The sequence below is a fragment of the Protopterus annectens genome, chromosome 6.part1, assembly GCF_019279795.1.
Source record: "Protopterus annectens isolate FY-2018-M chromosome 6.part1, PAN1.0, whole genome shotgun sequence".
In the NCBI taxonomy this organism is placed as follows: Eukaryota; Metazoa; Chordata; order Ceratodontiformes; family Protopteridae; genus Protopterus; species Protopterus annectens.
Window position 1 is genome coordinate 140,302,935 of NC_056738.1, and position 26,708 is coordinate 140,329,642.

At 46.3% G+C, this 26,708-nt stretch overlaps 1 protein-coding gene and 1 long non-coding RNA gene across 4 annotated transcripts in view; one reads left to right on the forward strand and one right to left on the reverse strand.

Annotated features, from left to right (window-relative positions):
- LOC122805433 overlaps nt 1–26,708 on the forward strand; it is an 852,280-nt gene that overhangs the window by 308,398 nt on the left and 517,174 nt on the right. The window lies entirely within an intron of this gene.
- ATP5MC3 (ATP synthase membrane subunit c locus 3) overlaps nt 1–26,708 on the reverse strand; it is a 115,247-nt gene that overhangs the window by 11,480 nt on the left and 77,059 nt on the right. For both annotated transcript variants that reach the window (XM_044075571.1, XM_044075572.1), the window contains exon 4: nt 25,782–25,978. In XM_044075571.1, coding sequence (XP_043931506.1) covers nt 25,782–25,978 — 197 coding nt within the window. The remainder of the gene's footprint in view (nt 1–25,781; nt 25,979–26,708) is intronic.

The following is a 26,708-nucleotide window of genomic DNA, read 5'->3' on the forward strand; positions in this document are numbered from 1 at the left end:
CCCATGTCTAGACAAATCATCACCAGATGCCCCTGTCCAGCAGGGACACAGGTGAAATTCCAGGGGTGTATTTTATGTTTCCCATCCAGTTATCCAGGTTGTGCTTAAAAAGGGATAATGAGGTACTTTGCTTGACACAGAGAGGGAGCCTCTGGGACACAGATCTGTCCCACCAAGTCCCACTGATGTCACAAACCAGGTTGAGTTTGCATGTGCGGGTTACCCGAGTGGAGCTTAACTTGATGCGACTGCTGCATATCTGCAAGGCGAGATCTGAGATTCTTTGCATGCCAGACAAAGGCCATTTCTGAGGAGCTGGTATGAAACTGAGTAGAGAAACAGGGCTTTTAGCTTGTGTGTGTAGTAGATGTTTGAGGCCTTGGATTCTCCTGGTGATGGTGAGGAACATCTCTGGTCTCCCCAGCTGCTGCATGTGCTTTGCGGGGTACATGCCATAAGGGGCACTGTACTCAATGGGCCTTATAAGTGAACACAGGGAAATTATTACCTCCTTGTCCCTAGATGAGATGCCCCACCTGATAAGTAAGGGTATGCAGAAAGCTTTCCGTACAATGGAAACAACATGGAGGAAGTCAGGTTGCTATCTACCTGGGTTTCCAAATCCTTGAAGGTGACTGTGTGCTCAGGACGTTATCAATGTGATCATTTGCGGGGATGTCACTCTCCCCAAAGGGGATGATGCATTTTTTTGGTATTCAGCTGGAGGCCATGTTTCTGGCACCAGTCATTTGTTTGGGTGAAACTCTCTTGGAGGATATCCACATCACTAGGGGAATTGAGGACAGCACCCACATTGCAGTCATCTGCAAACTTTTGTCAGCCACAGCACACAACATCCAACACTAGAGTCTGCTGTCCAACCTTACAATACACAATCTGGAATCCCACTACAGGACCATGGCATGGTTGGTCAGCTATTCCATGATCCCAGAACTAGGAAAGGCTGAAAGCTTTCCTAGCGTTTCAGGAATATGTATACAAGTTAAACAGCTGGGTGATGAAATGAAGCACGTCAGAGAAAGTCTTGCTTACAGTGTTGGATCCTTTAGACTCGTAGGGGGGGGGGGTCTCCAAGACAAATGCTGAACTACAGACACAAAAATAAGTTAATCTCATGTTTAGAAAGGGATTTCACATTCTTGAGAACACAGGATGCGATATTCAGAAGACTTTAAGATATAATGACATCATTCAGCAGAGGTCCCATTCCATTACTACAGGACGCAGGGCTTCTCCTCCACCTACAGATAATCAAAGATGTTTCAGGGGAAAGGCAGTGATGGAGCTACAGAAGGGACTGGTCATCTGAAATGCAGGTTAGTAGACATCTTACATTCACACTATTTCTAGTCCCTCATCTCGTTTCCGAATAAACTGCAGAAGGAACATTAAGAAATTGATACACAGTCTTGAAAGTTTTTCACATGGATGGATAAACTGACAAATTTAATTTTCTTCATAAAACTTCTAACAAGGATAACTATGATGGGGCCACCACCAAGAACCAAACATTTCTTCAAGTATTCAGATGCCTAATCTTACCTGAAACATGTAAACATTAAAAGATGGCAAATCAAAAGGTTAAAAATGGCAGAAATCTTGTATCTATATGCATTTTAGAAAAACAAAGCTGAAGGCACACGATTGCAACTACACTCATTACAAGATAGTATTTCTCCTAAACCTCCTGCCCAAATCAGGAAAGGTAGCTGGTTCCACAGGACCAAGACAAAATAAGCAAAAGATGGGGTAAGACTACTAAAAAAAAACTCCTGCCCACATCTCTGAGGTATCTGGGAGGAGGGAGGGAGTATGTGTAGGGTGGGAGGTGCTTGTACAGAGACAGGAACTGAAACCCACAGGCTTGATTTAGACTAAAGCAGATATCAGATCTGCCAGCAGCCCCAAAGACCTGAGGGGTCAAGGTAGGATAAGAAGTCTTAGTACCTTTTAGATCATTAGGACCCAGGTAGTAGACTAAGGCACATTTAGCCATGATCAGAAGCCATTGCACATCCTAAGACTGGTTAATATGGCTGGTTGAACTAATACTGGTCAACAGTCTAGCTGCAGAGTTCTGCAGCTGCTGCAACTAGGTTGGACTGCAGTAGACCTCCAAGGCAGGGAGAGATGCATAGTAGTCCAGATTGGAGATGACCAGTGCCTGGACCACCACTGCTACATCTTAAGATGGAATGAGGTGCCTGGTCCATTCCTGGTCCAGGTTACATTACTTAGGTGGAACAAGCTGTTTTGATGACTACTGAAACCTTCCCCTTTCACCCAAGTCTCTTCAAGAAAAAGTACCAAGATCATGAATGCAAGACAAATTTCAACTCAATTCCCCCTTAACTTATGGGAGAAAGTAGTAGATGTGATGAACAGGGACATGAAACAGCATAGCCTTAAGTTTTTGCTGGTCTGAGCTAAGGCAACTGTGCACTGGCTACTGCAAATACAAACTGATGACAAGCAGCAAGTGGTAGAATCGGGGGGGGGGGGGGGTTGGAAGTCAAAAGCATATAGGTTATAATAGTGTCCCTTTATCTCCTAAAGTGACTACATGTGAACCACGAACAAAAAGATTGAGCCAAAATACTGCAAAGTAAACCTCCATACTTCAGTGGGAGGCGGCCAGAGGAATTAACCCATACATATTCTCCAGAAGTTATCCAAAATGTTAAGAGGCAAAACACTAGCAAAAAAGTGCCAGGGAAAACATGGTAATACAAGTATTTTAAGGATACTGTGGTCCATGAAATCAAAAGCCAACATGACTGGAACACAACCTTTGATTCCTCACCATCAGATCATTTACATAGAATGTGATTTCAGTGCTGTGCACAGGTCTAAAACCAGAATGCACAGAGTCCAACAAGCTATATATTAGAAAGGAACATGTGCTTAATCCAATTTCTTCAGTCTTTCATGGGAAGCTACAGAGGTAGTTAACTCCCCCAGTCAATTAGGGTCAAATGCTAGCTTTATAAGGTGGGGAGGAGTCTTCTACATCCTTTTAAAGATTAAACCGGCAAGATCTGCAATAATTGATCTTACGGACTTTCAAAGCTGGATGTCCTGTCCTGCTGTAAGGCTATATTCAGATTTGTAGTAGGCAAAACTCATACATGAAAGTCTATCACAAGTCATATTCAACGCTATAAAACAAAACTCTTGATACCACTGAACAGCTCAATGGGGAGATGCAGACAAAAACTGCCGCACCTTAGTAAGCCTATCAAAGAATCAAGCTTCATTAGGTAACAAGTTTTTGCTGAAGCCTCTTGAAGTCACCCCAGTGCATTTTTGCAATATGTGATCCAGTAGGCAAGTGACCCTCTGCCAAAGGGCAGCCCGACATTTGGCAAGTACTACAAAAGCCTTTGGGTTGTAAAAGGTACGCTGCAATTCACACGTCCCCCACACATGGCATAGGACAAAGGTGATTTCTGGATGTACCATCCACAGAATTGAAAAGCTCCAGTAGGAAAGACGGTCCCACGGATAAATATAGGTAAAACATCCAGAAGAAAAATGATCAGGGAAGAGGGAGGCAGTGAATATTGCAACAGTGAAGAGGAGGACATCTACTGTTATGGTTAAAATTTTACACAACTGTACTATGCAACACAACACTGTTGCAGTATTCTTTACAACAGGAAGAATGCAAAAGCTCAGGAAAAAAAATGGGAGGAGGCAAGGCCAGCAGAGCCCTCTAGGAAGCCATTAGTCCTAGCAAAGTCAGCTCTGGCCCTAGACATCACATCCAACTTTCATTGCTTATTAAAGGTATGCACAGAAGTCCAGGTTGCTGCCTCAAGAATAGAATTAGTTTCCAAACCCTTGAAAAGCACCACCAGAAGAAACCACAGCTCAAGTGGAATGAGCCGTAACAGAAGAGAAACTCTTCCCATGAAAATAGAAAAAAAGAAATTGCTTGCTTGGAAACAGGCAAACCTAAAGACCTAGGATGTAAATCTGATCATTTTCAGGACAACTCATTAACCACCTTGGGCATAAAAAGATTAGTACAAAGGGAAACCCTTGTCCTTATTGAAAAATAAGGAAAGGAGAACAGTCAAAGGGATTGCAGCTCAGACACCAGTCTGGAAGAAGTAACAGCTGAAGCAGCAGGCTCAAAAAGGAGCCCGAGCCAATTTTTCAAAGACAAAATTAAAGGTCCCAGGAAGGAGGGGCAGGTTTCCTGGGAGTACTAATGTGAAGGATGCCTTTAAGGAACTGTGTTTGGCCTCAAATCTAGAGGCTAAAGGGGAGTCAAATGCAGAAAAGCAGAGACAGCTGATAAGTGGGCCTCAACAGAAGAATAGGTCAGCCCAGCATCGAGCAATCCAGGCAAAGAGAAAACCAAAGGAACATCCACACAAATGGATCCAGGTTTAAAAAAAAAAAAAAAAAAAAAGAAAGAAAGAAAGAGAACCTCTTACATTTAGGCAAGTAAGATTTCCTAGTAATGGGTTTCCCAGCCTCCTGCAGGACCAGAAGGATGTCCTCAGAAAAAAGGTGTAGTATGTAAGGAATCAAAACCCTATCATCCACAAAGTCAGCTGAAGTGTTGACAGGTGGGGATGGATGAGAGATCCCCCATCTTGTGTGGGTAGGTCCAACCTTGTGAGGTAAAAGGTTATGTACTCACCATAACGTTCCATCTGAGTAGTTCTACTTCATTTGTCTTCAACCTGTGTGTACCGGATCCATATCGGATCAGAGCCGGCAAGTTCACTAGCATCTGCTCAGACCTCCAAGCTCCTCCCCTTACCCATAACGCACCTCCACTACCTTCCAACCCCCAGATAGAGTTTGCTGCCACTTATACTGAGACGCCGACCTGAAAGAACACCTTATGACCTAAAAACTGCAGACAGACTGTCCCATACGATAAGGCCAGGGGGAAGGAGGGAGGGACGGAGGGACTGTTGAAGACAAATGAAGTAGAACTACTCAGATGGAACGTTATGGTGAGTACATAACTTCTTTACCTGAAGTAGTGTACTTCATTTGGTCCTGTGGGACAGAGTCCCCACCTATTACTCCTGGGTGCCCCTCAAGGAAGGATATTCCGGAGTACCGTGGAACCCAAGGATGCTCTCCTAGAAGTCAAATCCAATTTGTAGTGAGAAATAAAGGTACGAGATGAGGACCAAGTAGCTGCAGAACAAATACCATCCAATGAGACTAGACCAAAAAGCCGCAGAAGTAGCCATTGACCTAGTGGAATGAGCTTTCAACTGACCCAGAGGACACAAACCTTTATCCTTATAAACCTGAAGGATGCACAAGGAAATCCACCTAGCGACAGTGATCTTGGAGACAGGTTTACCCAAAAAGGGTTTAGAAAAGGACAGACAAGGACACAAACAATTGATCAGATTTACGAAAGGGTTTAGTCCTGTAACTGTCTATGAACATCCAACAAGGAGTCTGTATTCCATTTTGTTAGAAATATTTGGAAAGAAAACAGGTAAGTTAATGGTCTGACTGATGTCAACTTGTGATGTAACCTTGGGGAGAAAGGACGGATTGGCCCTACGGGAAACCCTATCCTTATGGAAAATCATATATGGAACTAGACAAAGCTTGCAGTTCTGAAACCCTTTTAGCAGAGGTGATAGCAACAAGAAATTTTCCAAGACAAAAAAGATGCTGCAGGTTCAAATCGAGGAGCGACCATCGAATAACCATAGCAAGGTCCCACGGAGGGGGGGTCACAGGATCCTTGACCAGGGTGTGTGACCGGGGGGTGTAATAGGAAAGTACCTTTAATAAAGGCTTTACACGGTCTGGAAGAGGCCAGAGAAGCAAAATTCTCACTCATGTGAAAATCAGAGATGGCAGCTAACAACTTTGATAGAAGAGCTTGCTCCTTGTTGAAAAATATTGGCTAGGAAGTAGAGAATGGCAGAAATGGGAGCCATGAAAGGGTCTAAACTCCTCTGAGAAGCCCAAAAGGAAAAACTTTTCCATTCACTGTGGTAAATTTTCCTGGTGGAAAACATATGAGCTGCCACCAGAATAGACCTGACTGAAGATGATAATCCAGGAGTCCTAACAATCAGGGGAACCGGAGCAGCTAAGCCATGAGCTTCAAACTGTCCAGGCTCGGATGAGGGGTGTGAAATAAGATCTTGAATGGGATTCCAAGATAGAGCCAGAAGAGGCGACCAAAGGAAGGGAAACCATACCTGGCGAGGCCAAAATGGGGCAATAAGGATCACTTTGCTCACCAGTTGACAAGCTTTCTGCAGAAACCTCGGAGTAAGAGGTACTGAAGGGTAAGACCAGGAGGCCAAGCACGGACTACAGCATCTCTGGGGGACTCCCCTGGCTGGAGGTTCAGAGCGACAAACTTGCTGCACTTTGCTTTGGAAGGAGATGTGAAGAGACTGCAGCAAGGCTGACCCCACTCCAGAAAGATCTGCTCCACTACTGAACGATTCAGAGACCACTCGTAAGGCATCAGAATAGTCAGATTTAACCTGTCCGCTAGGATGTTGGACCATCCCGGAATGTGCACTGCTATGAGAAAGCGACCGGTGGAGATGGTCCATTCCCAAACTCTCATGGCCTAGCGACAAAGGGGTAAGATCTGGTCCCTCCCAGTTTGTCAACATACCAGACCACTGACATGTCTGAATGAACTGCAATGGTTCCCAGAGGAAGAAAGGCATGAAGGGTCTGCAACGCCAAAAGGACTGCCCTCATCTCCAGAACGTTTATATGCAAACTGGTCTCGACAGGGGACCACAGGCCTTGGACTGTCCTGCCCAAACAATGCCCCCCCACCCAAGTTGGGAGGCATCCATGGTCACTGCGGCTTGGACAGGGGCTGGAACAAAAGGTCGTCCCTCCAAGATTTCTGAAGAGTACATACACAAAAGAAGGGACGACCTGCAGACTCGACTGAGGTGTACCGGATACAATAATGGCAGATCCAACAGGGACCACTGCTCCGCTAGAATCCACTGTAATACTCGCATGTGTAACCGGGTGCACAGAAGTGTTCTGGTCGCTGCCATAGAACCCAGGGCCCTCAAAACCGATTCTGCCAAGGGAAGACGAGACGAGCCCGGTCGATCAAGGAAACATGCATCCTCAGGTTTCAAACTCTCTCCATGGTCAGGAAGATTTTGCACTGTAGTAGTGCCCCAATGTAGTCCATCACCTAGACAGGATTTAGAAGAAATTTGGATGCGTTAATTGTAATCCCCAAGTGAAGTGCAAGCTTTAAGAAATAATCCCTGGTTTGACAACGTAGATGCCTGGTGGGACCAGTGAGGAGCCAATCGTCCAGGTACGGGTAGACCTGAATCCCCTGAAGCCTCAGGTGAGCCGCTACTACCACCATCACTTATGTGAGCACTCTGGAGGCCTGTAGTGAGACCAAAGGGTAGGGCTCGAAATTGGTAATGACTCATAGCTGGAAGCAGAGGTACCTCCTGGAGCTTCTGTGCATCTTTATGTGATAGTAGGCATCCTGGAGGTCTAACGGGCACATCCAGTCGCTGTCTTGCAGGTACGGCACGGATTGTAATGTGACCATCCGGAATTCTTTGGCAACAGACAGGTTCAGGGTAGACAAGGCCCCCGTTTTCTCCTTTGTCTAGTAGCTTGGAGATTTCCAGTGCTGCCAACTCCCTTTGTGTGGACGATACATCCGGGAGGTTTGGGAGGAACCACAAAAGGGATAGAGTATCCTCTGGATATGATCTGAAGCACCCAGCGCTCTGATGTTATGGACTCCCATGCCACCAGGTGCAACAATAGACCCCAGACTGCCTCCAGAGTAGAGCAGTTGGGCAACCCCTCAGGGTTGCTGTCCGGGCCTGTCCAAGAATGGTTCGAGACCCAAAATTCCTTGTACCCCCTCTGCCTCTGGACCAGCGTCTATCCTGTCCCCCTCTGCCTCTGGGGGAAGAAGAGCCCCGAGTGTCCCGGGAATACTGAGACTTCCAGAACCACATCTTCTTTTGCCCTCTCTGATTCCGAGAAAAAGATAGTACAGTTTTGTACCTACCATAAATGTAGATGTCCGATAGACATGCAACTGCAGTCATAACATGTGGGTTGTCCTGCCTCAGGCAGCCTTCGGTCGGCCGGCCGGATTCCAAAGTCTGGGTCCGACGTCGGCTGATGTCGCGTTTCTCTCGGACGTCAGAGCGGCTGGAGTACATAAGCATCAGCCGACGCCATTTTCTTCAGTGTTTCTTGCCCCAGATGCCAGGTGCCCTCCAAGGAAGGCTGTAATCAAATTGGAAGACAAAAACAGGATTCCAAACAAATAAATGAGCAATAAAACAAATACACCATAACAGATATCCCCAGCTAAGAGTAACAGGGATAGGAGTGGACCCTAGGCATAGAGGGGTATGGAGGGAGGGAAAATCCGACTGCAGTTGCATGTCAATCGGACATCTACATTTATGGTAGGTACAAAACTGTACTATGTCCTTCAAGAATGCAACTGCAGTCATAACATGTGGGTAGAATACCATAGCTTAGCTGGGGGAGGAGGTATGCACTAGGAAAGAGATGGTGTGGCAATCAAACCCTGCAGGACTGCCGAAGCAAAGCCTGCTCTGGATCTGGAATATAGAGGGAGATTGTAGTGTTTGGAGAATGTATGCACGGAGCTCCATGTAGCAGCTTCTAGAATGTCCTTGGTGGGCACCCCTCTTAAAAATGCTGTAGAGGTGGCTGTAGCTCTGGTGGAATGTGGTCTGACATTGGCTGGAACAGTCTTTTCCATGAAAGGAATAACAGAATCTGTGGAATGTGGTCTGACATTGGCTGGAACAGTCTTTTCCATGAAAGGAATAACAGAATCTGATGCAATGTCCAATCCATTTAGAAATAGTCTGTTTTGAAATTGCTTTTCCTTGGACTGCAGGGGCGTAAGCTACAAAAAGTTGTTCAGACCCCTTGGTTCTGTCCAGGTAGTATCGAAGTTGTCTGTGAATGTCCAAGGTATGCAAAAGTCTTTCCCCCTTATTCTCAGGATTGGGGAAGAAAGCAGGCAGATGAATGGCTTGATTTAGAGAAACCCTATATACCACCTTTGGCATAAAAGTAGGGTTGGTCCTTAATGAAACCCTGTCTCTGTGGAAAATAATAAGGGGTGGTATTGCCATTAGGGCCTGTAGCTCCAAAACCCTTCTTGCTGAGGTAATTGCCAACAGGAAAGCTGTCTTCCATGAGAGAAATTGAAAGTCAACTGAAGCTGCTGGCTCAAAAGGAGGTAGAGTCAGTTTTTCTAAGACAAAATTGAGGTCCCAGACTGGCACTGGTGCCTTTCTTGGTGGCTTAATGTTCTTGATTCCCCTGAGGAATTGTCTTAGTAAGGGGTGAGAGAAAACAGGAGGATCAGTGTTGTATCTAGCTGAAATAGCAGATGCATGTATCTTTATGGAAGAATATGAGAGGCCGTTCTTTAACATATCTGCCAAATATTCCAAGATGAGTGGGATGTTCAGCAATGATGCATCATGTCCCTTGCTGGTATTCCAATTGCTGAATCTTTTCCACTTTGCTAAGTAAACCTTTCTGGTGGATGGTCTTCGAGCCTCTGTTAGTATCCGCTGAACTTCCTTGGAGAGAGATAAGCTGAAGTTATTTATGGGATCTCCCAGGCTGTTAGCTGCAGTGTCTGAAGGTTTGGATGCAGTGTTTCGAAATTGTGTTGAGTCAAAAGTAGAGGCCACTGAGGGAGGGCCCACCTCCTGGTGTGACATATGCTCCGTAGTAGTGGGTACCAGTGTTGTCTTGGCCAATCCGGAGCTATTATGATTCCCTTGGGCTTCTCTGCTTTGATCTTTAGTAATACTGAGGTCATCAGTGGCAGAGGTGGGAATGCATAGATGGCAAGGGAATTCCAGTTGAATGAGAGGGCATCTATTTTCCAAGCTTTTGGATGGTATGTCCTTGTGCAAAATTTTGGTAGAAGATGGTTGAGAGGTGAGAGGCAAATAGGTCCACTTCTGGCTTGCCCCATGTCGAAGTGAGAAGGCCTTCGGATGTAACCTCCACTCGTGTGGATCTGTGAAATTCCTGCTTAGGCTGTCCGCCAACACATTGTCTTTTCCTGGAACAAACTGAGATTGTAACTGGATGTTTAGGCTCAGTGATTTCTCCCAAAGCTGCATTGTCAGTCTGCAAAGGGGGTAAGAGTGGGTGCCCCCCCTGCTTGTTTATGTACCACATCACAGTGGTGTTGTCTGTCCGTATCATTAATTCGCCTTGCTGGAGTTGGTGTTGAAAAGCCTCGATGGCATGCATTACTGCCAGCATTTCCTTTTGGTTTATATGCAGATGTGTTTCCTTTGGAGACCATTGTACTTGTGTATACACCTGCCTTCCATGTGCGCCCCCCATCCAAGGTCTGAGGCGCCTGTAGTCATGGTCTGTGTTATCTGTGGTTTTTTGAATGACATACCTGTGTTTTCCTGGCTCACCGAGGCCCACCATAGGAATTCCTTTTGTAGGCATGGAATGAGTGGTATGATTGTCTCCAAGTTGTTGCTGTGTTGAGACCAAATGCTTTTTAGGTACCATTGAAGCTTTCTCATGTGTAGTTTTGCTAATGGAACCAGTAGAATGCAGGATGCCATGTAACCCAGGGCCTGTAGGAATCTCCTTGCAGTCATCTGGGTGAGTTTTGCTAAACCTTTGAAGTAATGAGTTAACTTCTCTTGCTTGTCTTCTGTCAGGTAAGCCATCTGAGAGGCTGTGTCTAGTTTGGCTCCTAAGAAGATTATTTGCTGGGATGGCTGCAGTCTTGACTTTTGGAAGTTGACTGTGTATCCCAGAGCTTGAAGTAGTTGTATGACATAATCCAGGTTTTTTGTCAACATCAATTTGTCGTCCGCTTGTATGAGGCAGTCGTCCAGGTACGGGTAAATTTGTATACCCTGGAGCCTGCAATGAGCAATTACTGAAGCCAGGCATTTTGTAAATACTCTGGGCGCAGTAGATAAGCCAAATGGCAATGCTGAGAATGGATAATGCTCTGGCCCTGCAAGAAATCCGAGGTATCTTCTGCAGCTGTGTCTGATAGGGACATGCAGGTATGCCTCCTTGAGGTCCAGAGTAATCAGCCACGACTCCTTGCCCAGCATGGGAAGGAGTTGCTGTAGAGTCAGCATTTTGAACTTTGGTACTATGAGAAAGGTGTTTAATGCAGACAAGTCCAGTATTGGTCTCCATTGAGATTCTTTTCTTGGAACAAGGAACAGTCTTGAGTAAAACCCCTGTTCTTGTTGTGGAACTCTTTCTATTGCTTTCATTCGAGTCAGCAGAGTGATTTGCTTGATGGCCTCTGCCCTTTGACTTTGTGGTAGGTTTGGCATGCCTTGTTTTCTTGGTAAGGTATGAAAATGAAACCTGTTCCCTCGGTCTATAATGTCCAAAATCCATTTGTCCTTTGTCAGTCTGTGCCAGTTTTCTGCAAACAGAGATAATTTCCCGCCCAAGGGAGCTTCTAGTTGTTCCCTGGTAGGCGGTAGTATAGGAAAGTCATTGAGTTTGTGGTTGTTGGGCAGGCGAAACCCCTGCGTCACTTCTTTGGTTTCCCGGCTGCCATTGTCGTCCCCTGTAAGGGCCTCTGTATTGGCCTCTTCCTCGGCCACGTCTGTTCTTACCCCTTTGAAACTTTTCTGGATTAGGAAAGGACCAGTTTTTTGAAGGCCAATTCCTACTGAATCTGGGGTTGAACCTGGAGGAAATCTTTCACAGTCTGAACTGATTTTGCTTTTTCTTGATGGTCTTTAACACATCCTTAGCATTTGCACCAAAAGCTTGTTCTTTTTCCAAAGGTACATCCAGAAGTTTTGCTTTTACATGATCTGGTAGAGGTTGATCTTTTAACCAAGCATGTCTACGAATCACTGCCCCTGTCATAGCTGCCCTACATGAAGCTTCCAGTGCATCATATCCACACTGCAGGAAGTGATTGCTTACTTGCTGAGTGTTATGTACAGCTTCCTGCAAAGTCTTCCTGTCTAAAGGATCAGGAGAAGCTAATGTTTTTTGTAAATCTTCTAAGAGATAATCCTGATATTGTAACATATGAAAAGGCAATTTAAAGCTCTCATAGATAAGGTAGTGGACGTGTAAACCTTTTTGCCCCATCTCTCTAATGACCTTGCTTCCCTGTTGGAGGGCAAAGGATTTTTTGAGGTGGAGGCTGAAACTCCTTTAGGCCCCTGTGAAATAGTTTCCAAATCCGCAGTATGGGCCCTGAATAAATGGGAATGAGTTTCTGGGACCCTGTAATACCTGTCTGGCTTGGCTGGAGCAGGAGGAAGAGAATCAGGGGTAGCACTAGTCAGAATACAAATCATCCAGAACATCAAGTACAGGAGGAATAGCTAAGGGCCTGTGCTGAGGCTTCTTAAGGAAAGTCCTAAGGCGTTTCCTAGAATCAGAATATTCCTGACCCTGCCACTTGAAATGTTCCCTCATGGTGTGCAGAACTTCCCCAAAAGAAATATCCTCAGGAGGGGAGGCCGAAGGGATGGAATCTTCTGCATCAGAGTCCTCATAAGTCTGGAAGAGCTCTTCCTGGCTATCAGAGTGGACAGAGCCCTCAGAGTCTTCATCTGAAGGAGTAGGGTCAGAGGGTTCAACCCGGGGCCTTTTAACAGGAGGAGGCTGGGATGCTCTCTCAGGATGGGCCTGTGAACCTCTAATCATGGAAATTAAATCAGCAGCCATGGACATAATTTGTGTCTCCGGAGTCGGGAAGTAATATGCTTTGTTTTGCTGGCTGCCTTAGCCCTAGTGAAGGCCTTAATAGACATGGCCATAGGAGGCCTGGCAGCTCCACGTGCAGGAGTGACCTTGTCTACAGCAATGGTCTCGGGCATTTCCTCGGTTTCGGTATCCGGAGGAAAGTCTATAACCGGCGGAGTAATGTCTGGAATCGGAGTCGTCGGTGATGCAGTGTCTTCGGTTCGGAGCGGTGGAGAGACCGTCTCAGAGGTAACCGGAGCACTTGCGCTAGGTTTTGGCATGGAGTCGGTGGTAGACACGGGCCGAGGATGTCGGTCCCGGTCTTTTCGCTTTTTGGGAGTTTGCGATGTCGGAAGATGCGACGGCATGGTGTAGGCAAATTTATCGCCGAAAAAATCTTCAGTGAACTCTGCCCGGCGCCTGAGAGTGCACTTGTTGAAGCGAGCACAGGCAGAGACGTAGTGGTCTGGGCCCAGGCAAGGGAGGCAGTAAGAGTGGAAATCCTTATGAGGTATTTGTTTACCACAAAAAAGACAATTGTTAACTTTTTCAGTAATTTCTGACATCGGCTGAGGCAAGAAAAGGTCCCCAACGGGGTACTTAGCTTTTTTGATGACTTCGGTATCGTAGAATACAGGAGCTGACCGACCGGCACTTGCGAACTGCTTCTGTTCAGGCACCGCGCGGCAAGAAAGACTGAAGAAAATGGCGTCGGCTGATGCTTATGTACTCCAGCCGCTCTGACGTCAGAGAGAAATGCGACATCAGCCGATGTCAGACCCAGACTTTGGAATCCGGCCGACCGAGGGCTGCCTGAGGCAGGACAACCCACATGTTATGACTGCAGTTGCATTCTTGAAGGACATCTTGGACGGTTCGAGAAGCGGATTCTGACTGCAGATAGTTGTCTTCCAGTCTCTCTCACTCTGGACCAAAGTCGCTTTGACGGTCTTACCAAAAAGGTTAGAGCAGTCAAGACGCCTTGAAAGGTTCCGAAAATTGATAATCTGAGCCAGGTGTTGCGCCACATGGACACGCCGGACCTAGCCGCCCGTTCAGTAGCAAGTGAAAAAAGAGAGTCACATGGAAACTGCTTTTAAAGTGGCCATCCTCAAAGAACGCGTCTCTGTCCTCCTGAGACATGGACTTAGGCGGAGACTCTGCCAGTTCATTGACTAGGTCGCGCTGTAGTTTATGGGGCCAGGTAGTTCAGCACCCTGATGGAATAGGTCGCTGACGCATAAACCCACTTCCCTAAGCGGTCTATCATACGAGACTCTCGGTCGGGGGATAAACAGAGGAACTCTCCTGGGCTAGTTCCTTTTTAGTGGCTGCTGCTACCACCATACTATCTAGAGGGGAGCCCTTGTTCCACACTGGTCTGAGGATGGAGACTCAAGATCTTGTCTAGACGTTTCAGGGTTGGTTCCATAGTATCTGGCTCCTTCCAGGCCCGCAACGCGACCAGGTCCACCAGGGGACCTGCGGGAGGGGACACCCAGGAAGTAGATGGGCCCATGCCAAAAGCCTCCAGGAAGATAGTCAGAAGAAGGTTTGGGGGGGGGGGTGGACCAAACTCCCCACTGGCATAGGATTTCCATGATGTCTCCAAAGGAGACATCCTTGGGAGGTGACCTGGGGGAACCTTCCCCATCATCCAAATCCATGTCCTCAGTGAGGGACTTGGGGGAGTCACAAGTGCCTTCTCTTACACATATGCTTGTGAGGCACGTCTCTGGTGGGGCTCTCTGGGGGGAACTCGATGGCCACTTTTTCCTCAGGGGGAACCGCTTGTGGATCCTAGAGCACGGGCTGTCCCTCTGGTAAAATGATGGGATTCGTAGACAGAACAGAGGGAGTCATGGCGGAATCCCAGGAAATGGTCAAGGGTCTAGATCCAGGAGAACCCTACCATGAACGCAGAGGGAGAATGAGCCTCCTGGGGCACCATTAAGGAAGCCACTCTCCCCAGATCAGACACGAGAATCAGTGCTAGGCCCGAAGTGGACAGAACTTCGGGGGGGGGGGGGGGACTTTGCCCAAAGTCAGAGCAGATGGAAAAAGTTCCGCACCCTCGGATCTGACACCCAGGCTCAGAGAGCCACTCTGATCAGACGAGCTCCAGGCAGGTGCCAGCATCAAGGAGGCCGGTACCATCTGCGCTGTCCCCCTGACTAAGGCCATCCTCAGATCCAAGTAATCCAAACCAAAGTGGATGGATCAGAGAAAGTGAAATTGGTGTGAAGAAAGGAAGCGAGCTCCCCCCTCCAAAGGGAGAAGGGGCTGGCAAGACACCCATCTGGATCAGAGTATGAATGAACCTCCTCATCATTTTATCCATGTCAACTTCAGATACGCTTCGGGTGGATCTCGACAAGGCCACGGACTCAGACCTGACAGGTCAAGGAACCAAGGCCCTAGATGGTGGTCATGGCTCCTCTGGCTCTGGGGAAAATAGAGGATTGGAGCTGAGGGGAGTCAAAGATCCTAGCCTGACTTTTGGCGGGAGTAGAAGAAAGGTACGGGGACCTCTTGCGTTTGAGTCCCAGCCTGGAAGGGAGGAGAAGCAAGGGCAAGAGAGGAAGGAGAGAGGAAGGAGAGGCAGCCAGAGCAGCCGCTGTGACCGAAGCAGTGGAATAGGCAGCCACCTCAGTAATGCTTAAAAGGCCTTTCAGGGCCAACTTAGCCTCCCTATCCATAATAGCACATGGGTTAAAACCCATACAAATGGTACAGTCAGTACTTGTGCTACGCCCAAGCACATAACGCAAAGTGTGGCCATCAGCTGGTGACAGTTCGTGGCCACACTCAGTGCACCTCTAAGACAGGCTTGGAGTCAGCCATGTCTCTAAAGAATAAACAGCATACATAAGATAAGGAAAAAGGGAGAAAAACAAATTTCCTAATTGGACCCACTCACCACACACTCAAAAGGCACACAGAATGCTGAGAGGGGAGGGGAAAACAACACACTAACAAGCTAACACTGAACGAATGAAAAAGCCCTAAACATGATGAACCAGCGAGAGGGGGGGGGGGGGACCTACACTAACAGCTACACAACTATGACAAAAAACTGCTTACTTTATCAGAAACCCAACTCACTAACTCGAAGCTCAGGATCACGATGCTTCAGTCAAGCCACAGCAAATGAGATCCGGGGGTTGGAAGGCAGTGGAGGTGTACTATGGATAAGGGGAGGAGCCTGGAGCTCAGAGCAGATGCTAGTGAGCTTGCCGGCTCTGATCCAATACGGATCTGGTACCAAAGACCAAATTCAGATCTTGGCGATTGCAATTGGCAAAACACAGAAGGAACCAATGCTGTCTAGGCCAAAAAAGGAGTTACAGGCAAGATTTTGGGAGCCTCCTGTTTCATCTTGAACAAGACTTTTGGAATGAGAGGAAGGGGAAGCAAGACATAAGAAACATCCCCTTGACAGGATCGGGCATGGAATTTGGGCAGAAAATAGAGGAAGTTGTCTGTTCAGGGGAGGAAATGGATCTGAGGAGTAGCCCACTGGTGGACAATGCCCAGAACACATCCCTGTGAAGCATCCATCCATGGGATAGTGATATGGACCTCCTCAGAAAATATACCATTATGTTCTGAGGGGATGTAAACTGCCTGAAGGGTCACCTGATACTCGATAGCTAGCTCCCAAACCTGAACGGCTAACCTGCCTAGGAGACCTTGTACCCCCTTGCTTCTTGACATACTCATTACTGTGGCATTGTCTGCAAGAATCTTGAGAGGCTCTGGAAGAAAGAATAAAAAGCTTGAAGAGCCAGCAGAAGAGCTCTCATCTCAGATACGGAGGTAGTCCTTTGTCGAAGCAACCAAAGATCTGTACCTTCAGAGCTACAAAGGAAGTCCCCGCCATCCCATGTCCGATGCATCTGTGAAATGTTCCTGAGAGGGGATAGAAGGATAAAGAGGAAGCCCTGGGTTGAGGGACAGCTAACGAATCTACCATGAGGCATGGATGTAGAGGTACTAGAAAATCTAAAAAGGACAAGAATGTTGAAGCCAAACTGACTTTAGAATCCACTGAAGCTTTCTCATGTGGCATTTAGCTACAGGAAGCATACAAATGGTGGAAGCTCGTAACCCAGAGCCCTCAGAAATAGCTGTTAAAGCCAGAGGAAAAAAGGGATTGAAAGAAAGCAATGAGAATTAAGGTCTTGGGAGGAGCCAGTGATGTGAAGAGTCTAGATCCTGCAACCCAGAAAAACTTGATCCTGAGAAAGAGTCTGGAATCACTTCTGGAAATTTGCTGTAAAACCCAGGCTTTGCAAGGGTTCATAGGTTGATACTAGGCTATCTGCCCTAGGGCATTTATAAGCCTAGCCAGAGTGCGTTTGGCTTTCGCCACCCTTTTAGATTAGTTGACTGTGCCTCTGTATGGTAGGTCACCGAAGATAGCCCTTTTAAGATTAGTCTATTGTGCCTCTGTCTAGTAGGGACACAGAAGAAATCCCAGGTGCAAACCTACGATCTCCCATCCACTCGTCAAGATTTCTCTTGAAGAGTGTCATTGAGGGGCTTTGCCTAACATGGATTGGGATTTTGTTCCAGAGTGAGGGGAGCCTCTGGGATATGAATCTGTCCCTCCAGCATGTCCTATTTATTTCTATCCCTGGAGCGTATAGCTCTAAGGGATTTGGATTTCCTGAGGTGGAGCATGTCCATTAATTCCGAGTTGGACATGGCTTTATATGTCAGGCACAGATCGCCTCCCAGTAGGCGGTAAGCAACAGAGTAGAGCTGGAGTTTCTTTAGCCTCACTGCGTAGGGCATCTGTTTGAGTCCCTTGATCCTCTTGGTGAGGTACTTTTGGGTATTTCCAATTGCTGCAGGTGTCTGGTAAGGTACATCCCAAATGGGGCATTCTATTCAATTATGGGCCTGATGAGTAGAGGGGCACAATGACCTATCTTGATCTAGATGTGAACCCTTTCATGATAAGGTGGGCTATATAGAAGGTCTTTCTAACCACTTTGGCAACGTGATTGAAAGAGATTGCTATCTACTTGGGTCCCCAAATCCCCAATTACTTCTTCCGTACTTAATGGATTACCACCTATATGGTAATTTGTGGGCACTTTGTTTTTCCCAAAGGGGATGACTATGCACATTTTGGAATTTAGCTTTAGGCCATGGCTCTGACACCAGTTATCAGTCTGAGACCCTTTTGGAGGATGCTTGTGTCAGTCGGCGAGTCGATTATAGCACCCAGTTTGAAGTCATCTGCAAACTTGGTCAGCCATAGCCCTCCCATGTTAGCCTGTACCTCAGAGAAATATATACCCAACAAGAGAGGTCCCAGGACTGAGCCTTGTGGGACACCACTTGTAACTGGTTTAGAGAGTCTGACAAGGCACCTGCAATTCTGACCATGTGGGTTCTATCCCCGAGCCAACTTGCAACCCATCTTGTGACATAGGGGTTGATATTTAAGCTGGTGGGCTTATTTATGATGCCCGAGTGGGGTATTGTGTCGAAGGCGTTTGCGAGGTCCAAGTAGGCTGTGTGGACTACCTTTCCTTCATCTATGGCCTTGGTGACTGTTTCAAAGAAGTCGACCAGGTTCAATAGGCTAGATCTGCCCTTAAAGCCGAATTGGATAGGATCCAGTGTTTGGAGGTTCCCAATGTCTTTGTTTGCGAGTTCCATAATGATATGCTCCATAGCTTTGCAGACCAGGCTAGTCAGGCTTATAGGGCGATAATTTCCGGGGTCCGTTGTGGCACCACCTTTGTGGAGTGGGACCGCCATTGCGTGGGTTGGCCTTGGTACATATCCTGTAGTAAGGCTGAGATTGAACAGTGACTTTATCACGAGGGTTCTTTCTTCTTTTCGCTCGTGTTAAGACAGCACGGCCCCACCGTCGGTCCCGTCCCATTAAGATGCTTTTTGGGGGAGAGAGCAGCTCATTGTGTTGTGTCAGATGTCAGGTCTCTGGGCTGCAACAGAGATACTGGGGTGCTCTTCTGTTTGCACTGAACCTGTCAGGATGTTGGCAATGTCTGTGGGTTCTGTGTATTTTTTGTCATTTTGCACCAACTCCGAGCATATCTGGGAGTTGCCACTCAGGTTCCAGACATAACTAAAGGAGGCCTTGTGATTATCTTTAGCGTCTTGTGCAATTTTCTTTCCAAGCTAGCACAAGATGATTTTATGAGTGTTCGTAGTTTCTTGCTAGAACGGATCAGAGATGCCTTCCCTTTTTGATATTTTGCTCCATCATGTAGTAGCTTCCTCCTTCTGTTGTATAGCTTATTTATGGCTGGGGTCCAAAAGACAGGTGGTCTGCCTTTGGAAGAGTGAGTCTTGATTTTATTTGGGATAGCATGATCCATGCATTCCTGTAGGTGTCCATAGAATGCGTTTGTAAAGGATTCTGCGGTTTGGGACGTATTTTCCACTGGCCCGGGGGCTTTGAAGGATTCCACCTCCAAGGGAGATAAGGCAAGTGTAGATGCTGAAGACAGATCTTGAGAGGAGGTTTGAATAAGCAGGTCATCCAGCTAGGGAAAGACTTGTATCCCACTTAGGCCGCACAAAGCAATCAGAGGAGTGAGGCACTTGAGTCTTGGGGCAGTAGAAAAGCCAAAGGGCAAAGCCGAGAAATTCCTTTAAGCAACAGAGAAACAAACTTCCTGAAAAGAGGATGAATAGGAATGTCCTTAAAATCCAGAGAAACTAGAAAAGCCCATGGAAGTAGAAAAGAAAACAAGGTTTGAAGCAACAGCATCCGAAGGGAAGAAAAAGTGTTTAGTTGAGAAATATCCAGAATGGGTCTCAGGTGCCTTCTTTCCTGGGGACCAAAAACTTCCTGAGTAAAACCCCTTCCCCCTGTGAGGAGCTGGAACCTCAAATAGTTCCTTGAACCAACAGGCCTCTGGAAAATGGAGCAATTGTTCCTGAGGAATGTCGGGGGGGGGGGGGGTTCTAAACCATGTAATAATCCTAGCAAGTTATGGATAGAATCCAGGAGTCTTGGGTAATTTTTTCCCTTCTCTTCCTATTTGGGTAAGACACAGAGAAGAAGGAATGTGACTGAGAACAACAAGATAGTCAGACAGCACCTGGTTTGGCAGGAAAGAGAAGGTTCCAAATAGCAGGAGTTTGGGTAGCCCTTCTACCACATTTTTTTACTTTTGGTGTGGGGGGGGGGGGTAGTGAGAGACAGTCTACTGGCAAAGGCAGACTTATTAGGATAATTCCTTTGAAACCTGGGCACAGGAGAAATAGAAGTTATGTACTTACCATAACTTGGCATCTGTGTTGTCCAATTTCATTCTGCCTCATTACTGGGTCTGTGGATCAGATCAGACTCTGCCACCTCAAGACTTACAGTCCAAGCCTCAAGCTCCTCCCTCTCCCATAATGCCCCACTCCTCCTCTAACTCCTCAGTTTGCTGCCCTATTAACAGTAATCCAGACCTACACCAATGGGAACTAAACCTACGTGACCACAACGGAGCTCAAACTAGGAACCCACGAATTCCCATATCCAAACTAGGAACCCACGAATTCCCATATCCAAACTAGGAACCCACGAATTCCCATATCCAAACTAGGAACCCACGAATTCCCATATCCAAACTAGGAACCTATCCTCTCAATTGCTCTCAGGTATTTAAACTTGGGGATGGCCGGGTGGGACGCGAGGCAGAATGAAATTGGACAACACAGATGCCAAGTTATGCAAGTACATACACTTCTAATCTGAAGTTGTCCATTTCATTCTGACTCACTATTGGGTCAGAGTCCCCAGCTACGTAAACCCTGGGTGCGCCTCAGGGAAGGATATGCCTGAGCACCGCAGAGCCAAAGGATGTTCCATTGCTAGAAATAATGTCCAACGTATAAAAGAGACAGATGTACCAAGACCTGAATCAAGTTGCTGCTGCAAAAATTCCGTCAACAGGGGTTTTAGCAGAAAAGGCAGACTAGGTACACCTGGATCTGGTGGAATGAGCTCTAGGGGGTACAGGGGAGTTGCATGCCATTCAAAGTGTAGACAGCAGAAATACAAACCAGTAATCCATTTTGTTAAGGTAATTTTGGATGCAGCCTAATCTAATCAAACTGGTAAAAAAAGACTAACAATTGCTCAAATTTTCTACGCAATTTAATCCTATGAAGATAGAAACACAACTATCTATGCACATCCAGTAAATGCAGCATATATTTGCTCTTACTGGAATGATGTGGAAATGATACAGGCAGATGAATGGCTTGGTTAACATTAGTCTCTGTAGCAACTTTAGGCATAAATGAAGGATTCATTCTTAGGGAAACTATCTTTGAAAAAGGTAATTTAAAGTGGCTAAGATGATGAAGCTTGTAGTTCCAACACCGTTTTTGCTGAAGTAATGGCCACTAGGAAAATATAGTTTTCCAATACAAAAATTTTACTACATGAACTCGCATGCTCAAATGGTTTCTGAGTAAGGCCTTGAAGCATAACAGTGAGATCCAAAGGAGGAGATGGATCTTTTATTGGATGTCCAAGTTAAAAACTCCTCTCATGAAAGCCCTACATAATATTGACGCTGAAAGTGAAGACGAAAGATTGTTGCCTTTCCCTACATGAAAATTTGCAATAGCTGCTAGTTGTAACTTTATGGTGGACAAACTAGCACAATGTTGAAAGAGTGAACTGAGAAACATAAGAATATCTGAAATAGAGGCAGAAAAAGAATTAATATTCCGTTCCGATGCCCAAATAGAATTTTTTTTCCCCTTTATTATTATAAACCTTTTTGATAGAAGACCTCTGAGAAGCAAGTATAATCTCTCGAACAGGGGAGGCTAGCCTGGACTTTCTTAGAATCACTGGAAGTGCAGAAACCAAGCGGTTAGGCTTAGGGATCCAAGACAGGGGCTCAAAACTTCCGACAGATAGGAAATCAGATCCTGCCTGGGATCCATGGAGGATACTTGCTGTGAGACCACAGAAAGGGGGACCATACCGGACGAAACCAGAAGGGGGCAATGAGGATCAGAGTGCTCCTTCAACTTGCTGACTTTCTGTAAGACTTTGGGGATAAGTGGAATCAGAGGATAAGCATACAGGAGACCTGGGGGTCAATCGTGGACTAGAGCATTCCTGGCGACTCCCCCAGTTGGGATTAGAGCAAAGTACTTGCTGCACTTGTTGTGCAGGGGGACAGGCAGAGAGGTCTCAGCAAGGTTAGCCCCAAAGACTGATTATTTGACTCGCTATGGATACCACCTGTATGGACTCTTAGCTCGATCTGCTCAGTCTGTCCACCAGAATGCTGGACTCCCCCAGAATGTATTGCAATGAGAAAGCAGTTTGAAGATATTGCCCACTCCCAAACTCTCATGGCCTCCCTGCACAATGGGTATGATCAGTTCCCCCCACCCCTTGTTGATATACCAGACAACAGACATGTCTGATAGAAATGCAATCATTCCCAGAGAGAGGCAGTCAAGAAAAGGTTTGCAACGAGAGACTGCCCTCATGTCCATGACATTTATCTACAATATGGCCAGTCATGGAAGACGTACCTCGGACCAATCGTCCCCAATGCCCCCACTCCATCAGGGTTGCATCCAAGGTCACTGTGGCTATAGGTGGGGGAACAGTAAAAGGTCTACAGAGATAGTTTGTAAGTAACAACCAATGTAGAGGACTCTTGCAGATTGGAGTTAGCTGGACGGCAGCAGACAATGGATGATGCAGAATAAACTACTTGACTGCTAAGGTCCACTGGAGAACTCGCATGAAAAATCTTGCAGATAGTTCCAGAAGAATGGCAGCCAACATGGATCCTAAGGGCATCAGAACCTGAAGAGCCAGTGGGTTTGGAATATCCAGTAACAGTTGTACCGGCTGTCTCAATATTTATTGCTGAGGAAGGGTAGCTATTTGTGTGACTGTGTTCAATTACATCCCTATAAACTATGTCCTGTACAGGGGGACATCTTTGACTTTGCCAAACTCACTGCAATTCCCAGGCAATTGAAGAGCTGTAGCAAAAAATGAATGGCCGGCAGTAGTTGATGCCTTGTGGGTCCCACCAGGAGCCAATCGTCCAAGTATGAAAGCAGTGTGGAACTACTTCTTTACAAATAAATTCAGACTGCTTAAAAATCAAAGATCAGTTGAAGGTCCCCTGTTTCTTTGGCACCAAAAATAAGAAGTTCCGCATCCCTGATGCTCGCTCAGTTGGGACATCCTGATGACTGTTTCTAGAATGGCATTATTCCTCTGACTGGGTAGCACATCAGGGAGACTCCAGGGAAATATAGTAACATCTGGAAATTATATTCAGCACCCAGCTGTCGTTTGCTATATTTGCCCAGGTGTCTTGAGTGTAACGATAGGTCTGCCTCAGATTGTCTCCAGGGTATGACAGTCAGACAGCAGTTCAGAAGTGCTGGTAGGGCCTGTCAGAGAAAGGTTCTCTGCTGTCCTGGTTCTGTGGACACACACTCCCTCTGGGGCGGTGCCGGACATTAAATCCTCTTTCTCTAGAACAGGATTCATCCTGAGATTCCAGGAAAGATCCCTGGGACTTTGGAACCACATTATATTCCCACTCCGCTGGTTTGTAAGAAGGTCCTTTGGGGGGAGATGCTTTGATCCCTCCTGTAATCTGTGGCCAAAAAGAGTTTCTTTTTTTAAGCTGAGGGTCCAAACAAGAAAGAACCATCAAAGGGGGTGTTTATGAATAATGCCTTAAAGGGGTCTGCGAACCCACAAAGCCTCATCCAGGCAAGTCTTCAAAATGGCTATGCGTGTGCCATTTGCTAGAGAGGTTCCTTCTACAGTATGAAAAATTAAACTCAGAGGAATTGGCAATCGATGACATAGTGGTCAATTGGGGAGATACCTTCTTGAGGTCCTCCTCCAAGGACTCGTTCAGATAGTTGAGAGTTCCTTGACCAGATCCCTCTGGAGAAGTGTGCCAAATAATTTAAATGTCCTCAACATAAAAGTAGTTAAGGCACACATGCGCTTCCTGTGCCTGTCCAAAGCCAGAGACTCTCTTCACGGGATGAACAGTAATGCTCTGCTCAGCTAGTTCCCTTTCTCGGCATGCTTGGAAATGGACTCCATGGAGTCTTGGCTTCTTCTCATCCAGCAGGTAACCAGATCAATGAGCTAGTCCACCAGTAGGGTTACCCAGGACTTTAATGGGCCCCATACCAAAGGCCTCCATAAACAGACTTCCTCAGAAGAAGGGGGCTTGGACAACCAGCTACTCTTGTTTCAGTACTTCTAAAATACCTCCAAAGGAGATGTCATAAGGTGGAGATCAGGGGGACCCTCCCCCTTCACTGAAGTCAGCATCTTCTGTCAACGACTCCAAAGGGGAGTCCAAGTGCTGCTTCTTGCACTGTGTCTTCCAATGAGCCTCCCCATGTGGGATACTCAAAGAGAGGAATTGTAAGACTGGGGAACCCCTTGCTGTGGGGTAGGTGTGGCAGCTCTTCCTGAAGGGGCTGACTAGAGAGGATGAGTGGCCGCAAAGCTCGTATCAGAGGGATATTAGGTAGGATCTGGGCGATGAGAGGCCACTTCTCGTGGTCTGGAGAAAGCCCGCTCTGCCACCTGAAAGGCAGATGAACCCAGGAAAGATCCCCCCTACTCCTCATAGCTAGGGCTACCAAGGAAGAGGAGGAGGAAGCCATCCTGGATCCAATGCTGCCAGATAGTACCAGGCCCAAACTGTCAAGGGACAAAGCCCCTAGGGGCAAAGACTGCTCCGAAAGGGTTGGAGCAGAGACGAGCCCCGAGGAGCCTGTACCAACTTTTCGGGTTCAGGTAACACTCCGTGGACACTGCTGCAGCAGAAGACAGACATTTACCACTCTGACAATAGCCTACTCAGAAAAGCCAGATCCTGAAATTCCAAAACCAAAGGTTGGATCGAAACAGTAGACTAAGGTAAGGGAGTTGGAGCGCTAACTGATCCCACATGGGTCAGAGATGGCAAAATCCCCAACTGAATCTGGGCTTTGAGAAAACTGCATATCAGCCTGTCCATGTCAGACAGTGACAGCTGAAAGGATATTTGTGGCTGTAATGTGGGTAGACCTGACAGGGGATAAGCTGCTCTGAGGAGTCCGGGATGCTCTGTGGAGTCAGGGATGGAGAAGGAGACTTGCTCTGACGTGGAGTAGGACTCCGAGGACTCTGATACAAGTGCTTCTGATCAAAGGATTCGCCCATAGATGGGGAGCTCTGGACCTGAATAACATCCACAGGATCAGAGCAGCAGCTTGGACTTGAAGGCAGAGGATCCAAAAGCATTCGGGTCTTAGCCTGTGCCAACTCATTTGAATCAGAGAAACTTCAAAGATCCGAAGAGGTGCAGAGATCAGCAAGACTGCTCATGACCATCTTTATGGGGAATCTTGCCTCCCACACAGACCTTTCCCCTTTCAGGATGACATGAAACCCCTAACAACCAGATTGCAAGGCAAACGTACAACCAAAAGACTGTTATACTGGCCTGACGTTGGGCTGCCCTTGGCAGGGGATCTCTATTGCAAATACAGAACCAGTGAGGGACATCTAACTCTCACAGCTCTCTGTAGGAACCCTATTCTGCGGGTCTCTGAATTGCACACTTTTCCCTAAAAAATATTTACATGTACTTGAAGTAAAACATTGGTTATTTTACTTAATACACAGAATACAAACCTGCATACTCTGCATTACTTACTGCTTATCAACTGGTTGCAGAATATCACTTGAAGGATTATCCAAAAAGCAAGTACTTGTTTTAAATAGAGCAGTATTAATCTTCACAGGTCCTAGACTATCTGGCGATTAAAGCACTGGAAGATGCAGAGACTACTGAATTTTTAGCCATGTTGAGTTCTGACCAAAATTCTACCCATCACAAAGCTTCCCAAGTGCTGTTTCGAATACAACTGTTGAAACAACTGGCTGAATGCACTGCACTTTTCCCTACAAATGAAGTCCTTAAATTCGCTCACAAAACACAACAGTAAAGAAAACTTACCTTGCATAGCCAATGATTAGGCTGCCAAAAACTGTTCCAATACCAGCACCAGAGCCTGCCACTCCTACTGTGGCAGCACCAGCACCAATAAATTTAGCAGCAGTATCAATATCTCTGCTGACAGCACTTGTCTGGAACTGCCGGAGTGCTACTTGAAGCTGTGAGCTTTGCGCCCCAATTAGATGTGTTGTGTTACCCTAGAGGCGGAAAAGATCAAAGCATTACTGTTACCTTTTAAATATTTTATCAATCCTAAGATTTACAAACCTCAACAAAACATTAGGTGGATTAAAGCAGGCAGCATCACCACCAATCTGCTCAAGAATTACTGTAAAATCATCACTTCTGACAAAAGGTTGCAAAGCCAAGTGCAGTTTGGCATCAGGCACTGTGTGATTAATGTCCAACAAGTTCGGATTACACCACTACTGGCTGATAAAAGCTTGCCCAAGAAACAAAATAAGATGCACATTTTTAGACTACAAGATCTACGACTAAACCTTCCCTTTGAACAGAACCATCTTCAGCCATAACCAGAACAGAAATAAAAAAATAATACCACAAAACACACTCCGGGGTAAACGCACCACTGTAGACGTGTAGAACAATAAAAACAGCAGGAATAATCCAAACAGTGGTAGCAACCATGCACCTCTCAAAAAATATATATTTCACCAGAAACTGTCCTTAAAATAAACTTTTTTTTTTATTGTGCACACTGGTAAGCACTTGCGCATAAAGCTTCTTCAGACCATTAACCATAGTGTGTTTCGCCCATCTCTTATATATTAAACCACAGCCAAAACGTTAAATTCATTAACTCATCTTTCAAATATAAAGAGACATCACCACATTACACAAAATACACCACCCTATAAAAAGGTGTTTAAACATAAAAACATGAATTTCATTTAAAAATAAGAACAA